This window comes from Oncorhynchus masou, unplaced genomic scaffold (genome assembly GCF_036934945.1).
Source record: "Oncorhynchus masou masou isolate Uvic2021 unplaced genomic scaffold, UVic_Omas_1.1 unplaced_scaffold_6426, whole genome shotgun sequence".
Lineage (NCBI taxonomy): Eukaryota > Metazoa > Chordata > Actinopteri > Salmoniformes > Salmonidae > Oncorhynchus > Oncorhynchus masou.
In genome coordinates, this window is record NW_027012861.1 from 1 (window position 1) to 12,719 (window position 12,719).

Below are 12,719 nucleotides of genomic sequence, written 5' to 3' on the forward strand. Positions count from 1 at the left end.
TCCAGGTATATTCCAGGCATATTCACAGGTCTACACTAGGACCTGTTCCAGGCATATTCCAGGGCGTATATTCCAGGTATATTCCCAGGACCATTCCAGCAGTATATTCCCGGGTCTACACCAGTAGACTCAAGTTCCAGGCATATTCCAGGCATATTCCTTAGGACCATTCCAGGACTATTCCAGGACTGTTCCAGGTCTATTCCAGGACTATTCCAGGTCTATTCCAGGACTATTCCAGGTCTACACCAGGTCTCACTAGACTGTTCCAGGTATATTCCAGGTATATTCCAGGACTATTCCAGGTATATTCCAGGTATATTCCAGGACTATTCCAGGTATATTCCAGGTATATTCCAGGTATATTCCAGACTATTCCAGGTATATTCCAGGTATATTCCAGGACTATTCCAGGTATATTCCAGGACTATTGCAGGTATAGTCCAGGCCTCAGGTATATTCCAGGACTATTCCAGGTATATTCCAGGACTATTCCAGAACTGTACCATTATTCAGGGCTATTCAGGTATATTCCAGGACTATTCCAGGACTATTCCAGGACTATTTCAGGACTATTCAGAGGACTATTCAGGACTATTTCAGGTATATTCCAGGACTATTCCAGGTATATTCCAGGACTATTGTCAGGTATATTCCAGGTATATTCCAATACTATTCCAGGCCTGTTCTCAGACCATTGTTTTAGCTAACTCAGGCGAACAGAACATGTTTGATATGTATATGACTCAGATCTGTAGTGTTTAGATATAAAAAGGTGAGTTTGTATTGTAGAGCCGTAAAGAAAAACTCTGAACAGGCAGGTGAGTCTACATGGTACAGACATAACGCTCGCAGAGCACACAGGTGAGTCTATATGGTACAGACATAACACTCCCAGGGCACACAGGTGAGTCTACAAATGACTTAAATGTAAATGTAAATGTACATGGTACAGACATAACGCTCGCAGGGCACACAGGTGAGTCTATATGGTACAGACATAACACTCCCAGGACACACAGGTGAGTCAACATGGTACAGACATAACACTCCCAGAGCACACAGGTGAGTCTATATGGTACAGACATAACACTCCCAGGGCACACAGGTGAGTCAACATGGTACAGACATAACACTCCCAGGACACACAGGTGAGTCTATATAGTACAGACATAACACTCCCAGAGCACACAGGTGAGTCTATATGGTACAGACATAACACTCCCAGGGCACACAGGTGAGTCTATATGGTACAGACATAACACTCCCAGGACACACAGGTGAGTCAACATGGTACAGACATAACACTCCCAGGACACACAGGTGAGTCTATATGGTACAGACATAACACTCCCAGGACACACAGGTGAGTCTATATGGGACATAACACTCCCAAGACACACAGGTGAGTCTATATGGTACAGACATAACACTCCCAGGACACACAGGTGAGTCTATATATGGTACAGAACATAACACTCCCAGGACACACAGGTGAGTCTATATGGTACAGACATAACACTCCCAGGACACACAGGTGAGTCTATATGGTACAGACATAACACTCCCAGGGCACACAGGTGAGTCCTATGGTACAGACATAACACTCCCAGGACACACAGGTGAGTCAATATGGTACAGACATAACACTCCCAGGACACACAGGTGAGTCTATATGGTACAGACATAACACTCCCAGGACACACAGGTGAGTCTATATGGTACAGACATAACACTCCCAGGACACACAGGTGAGTCTATATGGTACAGACATAACACTCCCAAGACACACAGGTGAGTCAACATGGTACAGACATAACACTCCCCAGGGCACACAGGTGAGTCTATATGGTACAGACATAACACTCCCAGGACACACAGGTGAGTCTATATGGTACAGACATAACACTCCCAAGACACACAGGTGAGTCAACATGGTACAGACATAACACTCCCAGGACACACAGGTGAGTCTATATGGTACAGACATAACACTCCCAGGACACACAGGTGAGTCAACATGGGCCTGGACATAACACTCCCAGGACACACAGGTGAGTCAACATGGTACAGACATAACACTCCCAGGACACACAGGTGAGTCTATATGGTACAGACATAACACTCCCAGGACACACAGATGAGTCTATATGGTACAGACATAACACTCCCAGGACACACAGGTGAGTCTATATGGTACAGACATAACACTCCAGGGCACTCAGGTGAGTCTATATGGGTACAGACCTGCACTCCCAGGACACACAGGTGAGTCTATATGGTACAGACATAACACTCCCAGAGCACACAGGTGAGTCTATGGTACAGACATAACACTCCCAGGACACACAGGTGAGTCTATATGGTACAGACATAACACTCCCAGGACACACAGGTGAGTCTATATGGTACAGACATAACACTCCCAGGCACACAGGTGAGTCTATGGTACAGACATAACAATCCCAGGACACACAGGTGAGTCTATATGGTACAGACATAACACTCCCAGGACACACAGGTGAGTCTATATGGTACAGACATAACACTCCCAGGACACACAGGTGAGTCTATATGGTACAGACATAACGCTCGCAGGACACACAGGTGAGTCTATATGGTACAGACATAACACTCCCAGAGCACACAGGTGAGTCTATATGGTACAGACATAACACTCCCAGGACACACAGGTGAGTCTATATGGTACAGACATAACACTCCCAGGACACACAGGTGAGTCTATATGGTACAGACATAACACTCCCAGAGCACACAGGTGAGTCTATATGGTACAGACATAACACTCCCAGAGCACACAGGTGAGTCTACATGGTACAGACATAACACTCTCAGAGCACACAGGTGAGTCTATATGGTACAGACATAACACTCCCAGGGCACACAGGTGAGTCTATATGGTACAGACATAACACTCCCAGGACACACAGGTGAGTCTATATGGTACAGACATAACACTCCCAGAGCACACAGGTGAGTCTATATGGTACAGACATAACACTCCCAGGGCACACAGGTGAGTCTATATGGTACAGACATAACACTCCCAGGACACACAGGTGAGTCTATATGGTACAGACATAACACTCCCAGGACACACAGGTGAGTCAACATGGCACACAGACATAACACTCCCAGGGCACACAGGTGAGTCAACATGGTACAGACATAACACTCCCAGGACACACAGGTGAGTCTATATGGTACAGACATAACACTCCCAGGACACACAGGTGAGTCTATATGGTACAGACATAACACTCCCAGAGCACACAGGTGAGTCTATATGGTACAGACATAACACTCCCAGGACACACAGGTGAGTCTATATGGTACAGACATAACACTCCCAGGACACACAGGTGAGTCTATATGGTACAGACATAACACTCCCAGGACACACAGGTGAGTCTATATGGTACAGACATAACACTCCCAGGACACACAGGTGAGTCTATATGGTACAGACATAACGCTCGCAGGGCACACAGGTGAGTCTATATGGTACAGACATAACACTCCCAGGACACACAGGTGAGTCTATATGGTACAGACATAACACTCCCAGAGCACACAGGTGAGTCTATATGGTACAGACATAACACTCCCAGGGCACACAGGTGAGTCTATATGGTACAGACATAACACTCCCAGGACACACAGGTGAGTCTATATGGTACAGACATAACGCTCGCAGGGCACACAGGTGAGTCTATATGGTACAGACATAACACTCCCAGGACACACAGGTGAGTCTATATGGTACAGACATAACACTCCCAGGACACACAGGTGAGTCTATATGGTACAGACATAACACTCCCAGAGCACACAGGTGAGTCTATATGGTACAGACATAACCTCCCAGAGCACACAGGTGAGTCTACATGGTACAGACATAACACTCTCAGAGCACACAGGTGAGTCTATATGGTACAGACATAACACTCCCAGGGCACACAGGTGAGTCTATATGGTACAGACATAACACTCCCAGGGCACACAGGTGAGTCTATATGGTACAGACATAACACTCCCAGGACACACAGGTGAGTCTATATGGTACAGACATAACACTCCCAGGACACACAGGTGAGTCAACATGGTACAGACATAACACTCCCAGGGCACACAGGTGAGTCAACATGGTACAGACATAACACTCCCAGGACACACAGGTGAGTCTATATGGTACAGACATAACACTCCCAGGACACACAGGTGAGTCTATATGGTACAGACATAACACTCCCAGAGCACACAGGTGAGTCTATATGGTACAGACATAACACTCCCAGGACACACAGGTGAGTCTATATGGTACAGACATAACACTCCCAGGACACAGGTGAGTCTATATGGTACAGACATAACACTCCCAGGACACACAGGTGAGTCTATATGGTACAGACATAACACTCCCAGGACACACAGGTGAGTCTATATGGTACAGACATAACGCCGCAGGGCACACAGGTGAGTCTATATGGTACAGACATAACACTCCCAGGACACACAGGTGAGTCTATATGGTACAGACATAACACTCCCAGGACACACAGGTGAGTCTATATGGTACATACATAACACTCCCAGGACACACAGGTGAGTCTATATGGTACAGACATAACACTCCCAGGACACACAGGTGAGTCTATATGGTACAGACATAACACTCCCAGGACACACAGGTGAGTCTATATGGTACAGACATAACACTCCCAGAGCACACAGGTGAGTCTTACCACGAGCAGGTCGTTGAAGAGGAAGACTTCTCTCTGGTGGACTCCAGTCCTCTGGCTTCTGTTAGGGTCAGGCACCTCGTAAAGCTGACAGCAACACACCAATCTGCGGTGTGGCAGCGAGAGCACCTACACACAAATTATTATTAGTATTCAGAGACAGAACCTGACAGACAGAACCTGACAGACAGAACCTGACAGACAGAACCTGGCAGACAGAACCTGACAGACAGAACCTGATAGACAGAACCTGGCAGACAGAACCTGACAGACAGAACCTGACAGACAGAACCTGGCAGACAGAACCTGACAGACAGAACCTGACAGACAGAACCTGGCAGACAGAACCTGACAGACAGAACCTGGCAGACAGAACCTGGCAGACAGAACCTGATAGACAGAACCTGGCAGACAGAACCTGACAGACAGAACCTGACAGACAGAACCTGGCAGACAGAACCTGACAGACAGAACCTGGCAGACAGAACCTGGCAGACAGAACCTGATAGACAGAACCTGGCAGACAGAACCTGACAGACAGAACCTGGCAGACAGAACCTGGCAGACAGAACCTGACAGACAGAACCTGACAGACAGAACCTGGCAGACAGAACCTGATAGACAGAACCTGGCAGACAGAACCTGGCAGACAGAACCTGACAGACAGAACCTGACAGACAGAACCTGGCAGACAGAACCTGACAGACAGAACCTGGCAGACAGAACCTGACAGACAGAACCTGACAGACAGAACCTGACAGACAGAACCTGACAGACAGAACCTGATAGACAGAACCTGGCAGACAGAACCTGATAGACAGAACCTGGCAGACAGAACCTGACAGACAGAACCTGGCAGACAGAACCTGACAGACAGAACCTGACAGACAGAACCTGGCAGACAGAACCTGATACACAGAACCTGGCAGCAACACCTCAACACACAGCAGATTCAAAGTTTACATACTGTATATCAGATCGATTATGTGAGCTGTTTTCTATTGAATATTGGCTGTTTTCTATTGAATATTGGCTGTTTTGAACTGAATATGGGCTGTTTTCTATTGAATATTGGCTGTTTTGAACTGAATATTGGCTGTTTTCAATTGAATATTGGCTGTTTTGAACTGAATATTGGCTGTTTTCTATTGAATATTGGCTGTTTTCTATTGAATATGGGCTGTTTTGAACTGAATATTGGCTGTTTTGAACTGAATATGGGCTGTTTTCTATTGAATATTGGCTGTTTTGAACTGAATATTGGCTGTTTTCAATTGAATATTGGCTGTTTTGAACTGAATATTGGCTGTTTTCTATTGAATATTGGCTGTTTTCTATTGAATATGGGCTGTTTTCTATTGAATATTGGCTGTTTTGAACTGAATATTGGCTGTTTTCTATTGAATATGGGCTGTTTTCTATTGAATATGGGCTGTTTTGAACTGAATATGGGCTGTTTTCTATTGAATATTGGCTGTTTTCTATTGAATATTGGCTGTTTTGAACTGAATATTGGCTGTTTTCTATTGAATATTGGCTGTTTTCTACTGAATATTGGCTGTTTTCTATTGAATATTGGCTGTTTTCTATTGAATATTGGCTGTTTTCTACTGAATATTGGCTGTTTTGAACTGAATATTGGCTGTTTTCTATTGAATATGGGCTGTTTTCTATTGAATATTGGCTGTTTTCTATTGAATATTGGCTGTTTTCTATTGAATATTGGCTGTTTTCTATTGAATATTGGCTGTTTTCTACTGAATATTGGCTGTTTTCTATTGAATATTGGCTGTTTTCTATTGAATATTGGCTGTTTTCTACTGAATATTGGCTGTTTTGAACTGAATATTGGCTGTTTTCTATTGAATATGGGCTGTTTTCTATTGAATATGGGCTGTTTTCTATTGAATATGGGCTGTTTTCTATTGAATATTGGCTGTTTTCTATTGAATATTGGCTGTTTGCTATTGAATATTGGCTGTTTTGAACTGAATATTGGCTGTTTTCTATTGAATATGGGCTGTTTTCTATTGAATATTGGCTGTTTTCTATTGAATATTGGCTGTTTTCTATTGAATATGGGCTGTTTGCTATTGAATATTGGCTGTTTTCTATTGAATATGGGCTGTTTTCTATTGAATATGGGCTGTTTTCTATTGAATATTGGCTGTTTGCTATTGAATATTGGCTGTTTTCTATTGAATATGGGCTGTTTTCTATTGAATATGGGGGGATCGACCGCATGATCATTGAGGGGGTGTGGGGATCAACAGCATGATCATTGAGGGGGTGTGGGGATCAACAGCATGATCTTTGAGGGGGTGTGAGGATCAGCAGCATGATCATTGAGGGGGTGTGAGGATCAGCAGCATGATCATTGAGAGGGTGTGGGGATCAGGTGAAGTATAAACAATAATATACAGTATATATACAAAAGTATGTGGACACCCCTTTCAAATGAGTAGATTTGGCTATTTCAGCCACACCCGTTGTTGACAGATGTTTAAAATCAAAACACACAGACATGCAATCTCCATAGACAAACATTGTCAGTAGAATGGCCTTACTGTGAAGTGGAAACAACAACGGCTCAGCCACACAAGCAGAACGCGACCGACGAGTGCTGAAGCACGGAACAAATCATCCTCGGTTTCACTACCGATTTTCTAAACTGCCTCTGGAATCAACGTCGGCGCAAGAACTGTTCGTCAGGAGCTTGATGAAATAATGGGTTTCCATGGCCGAGCAGCTGCACACAAGCCTAAGATCATCCATCAGCAATGTCAAGCGTCAGCTGGAGGGGTGTAAAGCTCGCCGCCATTGGACTCTGGAGCATCACTTCTTTGGAGTGACGAATCACGCTTCACCATCTGGCAGTCCTACAGACAAATCTGGGTTTGGCGGATGCCAGGAGAATGCTACCTGCCCCAATGCATAGTGCCAACTGTAAAGTTTGGTGGAGGAGGAATAATGGTCTGGGGCTGTTTTTCATGGTTCGGGCTAGACCCCTTAGTTCTAGTGAAGGGAAATCTTAACACTACAGCATACAATGATATTCTAGATGATTCTGTGCTTCCAACACTGTGTCAACATTTTGGAGAAGACTGTTTCCTGTTTCAGCATGACAATGCACAAAGGTCCATACAGAAATGGTTTGTCGAGATCGGTGTGGAAGAACTTGACTGGTCTGCACAATGCCCTGACATCAACCCCATCGAACAGCTTTGGGATGAAATGGAGCACAGTCCTTATCACCTAACATCAGCTCCGACCTCACCAATGCTCTTGTGGCTGAATGGAAGCAAGTCCCCGCAGCAATGTTCCAACATCTAGTGGAAAACCTTCCCAGAAGAGTAGAGGCTGTTATAGCAGCAACTCCATATTAATGCCCATGATTTTGGAAGGTGAAGTTTGACAAGCAGGTGTCCACATACAGTTGGTCGTGTAGTGTATCGAGCACGCAATGACCGTAGACATTAATACTGTAAGCAGACTTACGGGCTTCTTCCCGACGACCACCCTCTCCACAGCCTGTACTTGAGACACGTGGTCATCGTTGGTGCGCAGCTCCCACTTCTCTATCCGATGGTAGATTCCCGTTAGCAGGTCTCTGGGAATGTCCTGACCATTATCCACTCCTGAGGAAACATTAACATCCACAGGGGAAAGTGTGAGAAAAAGGGGAGAGATAAAGAGGAATGGAGATAACGGAGATAAAAACAGATAAGAGAGACATTTAAATGGAGATAAATAAATGTAGTTTATTAAAAAAACAAGTTTTGTTTTGAGGAGTCAGAATGAACCGGTAAAAAACAAACATGACCCCCTCATTACACCATGTAGAGAAACAACCTAAACATCCATCCCAGAATCCTCCTCACCTCTGAGGTTTTTGATGAAATCCTCAGCTTCATCTTCTTCTCCGGCTTGACGTTGGGAGAGTACATGTCTGTGTTGAGGAGGATGATGGCGAAGGCCAGGATGAAGATGGTGTCAGGGTTCTGGAACTGTCGGATCAGTACCGGGTTACACACACAGTACCGCTGACTGGATGGGGGGGGGGGAGAAGACATGGAGATTGAGAGAAAGAGAGGGAGCGAGGTAGAGACAGAAGAGAAGGGGAGATATAAGTCCGGTATATCCAAAACTAAAATGTCAATACAGTATAACATAGAAAACGGACATAAGTCCATAAGTCAGTACATAAGTCCATAAGTCCGTAAGTCCATAAGTCAGCACATAAGTCCATAAGTCCATAAGTCAGTACATAAGTCCATAAGTCAGTACATAAGTCAGTACATAAGTCCATAAGTCAGCACATAAGTCAGTACATAAGTCCATAAGTCAGTCATATGTAAAAGTAGTGGCCCCAGCCGACTTGTAAGTCGCTTTGGACAAAAGCGTCTGCTAAATGGGAGATATTATTATTATATTATAGTACATAAGTCCATAAGTCAACACATAAGTCCATAAGTCAGTACATAAGTCAGTACATAAGTCCATAAGTCAGCACATAAGTCCATAAGTCAGCACATAAGTCCATAAGTCCATAAGTCAGCACATAAGTCCATAAGTCCATAAGTCAGCACATAAGTCCATAAGTCCATAAGTCAGCACATAAGTCCATAAGTCCATAAGTCAACACATAAGTCCATAAGTCAGTACATAAGTCAGCACATAAGTCCATAAGTCCATAAGTCAGTACATAAGTCCATAAGTCCATAAGTCAGTACATAAGTCCATAAGTCCATAAGTCAGCACATAAGTCCATAAGTCCATAAGTCAACACATAAGTCCATAAGTCAGTACATAAGTCAGCACATAAGTCCATAAGTCCATAAGTCAGTACATAAGTCCATAAGTCAGCACATAAGTCCATAAGTCAGTACATAAGTCCAAAAGTCAGCACATAAGTCCATAAGTCAGTACATAAGTCAGCACATAAGTCCATAGGTCCATAAGTCAGTACATAAGTCCATAAGTCAGCACATAAGTCCATTGGTCAGTACATAAGTCAGTACATAAGTCCATAGTTCAGTACATAAGTCCATAAGTCAGTACATAAGTCCATAAGTCAGTCCATAAGTCCATAAGTCAGTACATAAGTCGATAAGTCAGTCCATAAGTCCATAAGTCAGTACATAAGTCGATAAGTCAGTCCATAAGTCCATATGTCAGTACATAAGTCAGTACATAAGTCCATAAGTCAGTACATAAGTCCATAAGTCAGTCCATAAGTCCATATGTCAGTCCATAAGTCAGTACATAAGTCCATAAGTCAGTACATAAGTCCATAAGTCAGTACATAAGTCCATAAATCAGCACAATAATTGCATAAATCAGCACAATAAATCCATAAATCAGCAAATAGAAGTCCATAAATCAGCACAATAAATCCATAAATCAGCACAATAAATCCATCAATCAGCACAATAAATCCATAAATCAGCACAATAAATCCATAAATCAGCACAATAAATCCATAAATCAGCACAATAAATCCATAAATCAGCACAATAAATCCATAAATCAGCACAATAAATCCATAAATTAGCACAATAAGTCCATAAATCAGCACAATAAGTCCATAAATCACCACAATAAGTCCATAAATCAGCACAATAAATCCATAAATCAGCAAATATAAGTCCATAAATCAGCACAATAAATCCATAAATCAGCACAATAAGTCCATAAATCAGCACAATAAATCCATAAATCACCACAATAAATCCATAAATCAGCACAATAAATCCATAAATCAGCACAATAAATCCATAAATCAGCACAATAAATCCATAAATTAGCACAATAAGTCCATAAATCAGCACAATAAGTCCATAAATCACCACAATAAGTCCATAAATCAGCACAATAAATCCATAAATCAGCAAATATAAGTCCATAAATCAGCACAATAAATCCATAAATCAGCACAATAAGTCCATAAATCAGCACAATAAATCCATAAATCACCACAATAAATCCATAAATCACCACAATAAGTCCATAAATCAGCACAATAAATCACCAAATATAAGTCCATAAATCAGCACAATAAATCACCAAATATAAGTCCATAAATCAGCACAATAATTCCATCAATCGGTAGAGAAGGATGCAGGTCCTGGTGCAAAAACTGCAGCCGTGGCTTAAAAAGTCCAGTACAAAATAGTATGTATGTCCCCTAGTATATAAGTATGTCCATTCGTCAGTATAGAAAGTACATAAAAAACCAGTACAAAAAGTAATTAAGTCCAAGTATCTGAAGGCCTCTATCATTTTCTCCAATTTCTGGGCTCTACAAACCGGGGGGTTCGAGGCCTGGTTGCTGATTGGCTGAAAGCCGTGGTATATCAGACCGTATTCTATGGGTATGACAAAACAATATATGTTTACTGGTCTAATTAGGTTGGTAACCAGTTTATAATAGCAATAAGGCACCTTGTGGGTTTGTGGTATATCACCAATATATCACGGCTAGGGATTGTATCGAGGCTGTATTGCTTAAGAACAGCCCTTACACATGGTATATAGGCCATATACCACACTTCCTCTGTTGTTGTTGTTGTTGTTGTTGTTGCTTTAACTATATTCTCACCTGAAAGCCTCGATCAGACTCTCCACCTTCTGGGCCTCCCCCTGGACTTTAATCTGGGCCTGGAACTTCCTGAGGGCATCGTCGAGATCCATCCCTGAGAAGTCCAACTCATCTACCACACAACTGGGCAGGGAGAGGAGAGAGGATTAAACCCTAAGCCTAAACCTAAACCTAAACTTAAACCTGGACAGGGAGAGGAGAGAGGATTAAACCCTAAGCCTAAACCTAAACTTAAACCTGGACAGGGAGAGGAGAGAGGATTAAACCCTAACCCTAAACCTAAACTTAAACCTGGACAGGGAGAGGAGAGAGGATTAAACCCTAAGCCTAAACTTAAACTTAAACCTGGGCAGGGAGAAGAGAGAGGATTAAACCCTAAACCTAAACCTAAACTTAAACCTGGGCAGGGAGAGGAGAGAGGATTAACACTGAAACTAAACTTAAACCTGGACAGGGAGAAGAGAGAGGATTAAAACCTAAACCTAAACTTAAATTTAAACCTGGACAGGGAGAGGAGAGAGGATTAAACCTGAAACTAAACTTAAACTTAAACCTGGGCAGGGAGAGGAGAGAGGATTAACCCTGAAACTAACTTAAACCTGGACAGGGAGAAGAGAGAGGATTAACCCTAAAGCTAAACTTAAACCTGGGCAGGGAGAGGAGAGAGGATTAAACCCTAAAACTAAACTTGAACTTAAACCTGGGCAGGGAGAGGAGAGATGATTAACCCTAAACCTAAACCTAAACTTAAACCTGGACAGGGAGAGGAGAGAGGATTAAACCCTAAACCTAAACCTAAACTTAAACCTGGACAGGGAGAGGAGAGAGGATTAACCCTAAGCCTAAACCTAAACTTAAACCTGGACAGGGAGAGGAGAGGATTAAACCCTAAGCCTAAACCTAAACTTAAATCTGGACAGGGAGAAGAGAGAGGATTAAACCCTAAGCCTAAACCTAAACTTAAATCTGGACAGGGAGAAGAGAGAGGATTAAACCCTAAAACTAAACTTAAACCTGGACAGGGAGAGGAGAGAGGATTAAACCCTAAGCCTAAACCTAAACTTAAATCTGGACAGGGAGAAGAGAGAGGATTAAACCCTAAAACTAAACTTAAACCTGGGCAGGGAGAAGAGAGAGGATTAACCCTAAGCCTAAACCTAAACTTAAACCTGGACAGGGAGAAGAGAGAGGATTAACCCTAAACCTAAACCTAAACTTAAATCTGGACAGGGAGAGGAGAGAGGATTAAACCCTAAGCCTAAACCTAAACTTAAACCTGGACAGGGAGAAGAGAGAGGATTAACCCTAAACCTAAACTTAAACCTGGACAGGTAGAGGAGAGAGGATTAAACCCT

At 43.0% G+C, this 12,719-nt stretch overlaps 1 protein-coding gene across 1 annotated transcript; it reads right to left on the minus strand.

Moving 5' to 3' along the window:
* Positions 1 to 4,768: 4,768 nt before the first annotated feature.
* On the minus strand, positions 4,769 to 11,481 carry LOC135536600 (IQ motif and SEC7 domain-containing protein 1-like). Its single transcript, XM_064962886.1, has 4 exons — positions 11,365 to 11,481; positions 8,645 to 8,810; positions 8,262 to 8,401; positions 4,769 to 4,892 (listed from the first exon to the last, which is right to left on the minus strand). The coding sequence occupies exons 1-3, from the start codon at positions 11,454 to 11,456 to the stop codon at positions 8,363 to 8,365; spliced, it is 297 nt and encodes a 98-aa protein (XP_064818958.1). The 5' UTR covers positions 11,457 to 11,481; the 3' UTR covers positions 4,769 to 4,892; positions 8,262 to 8,362.
* Positions 11,482 to 12,719: the final 1,238 nt, after the last annotated feature.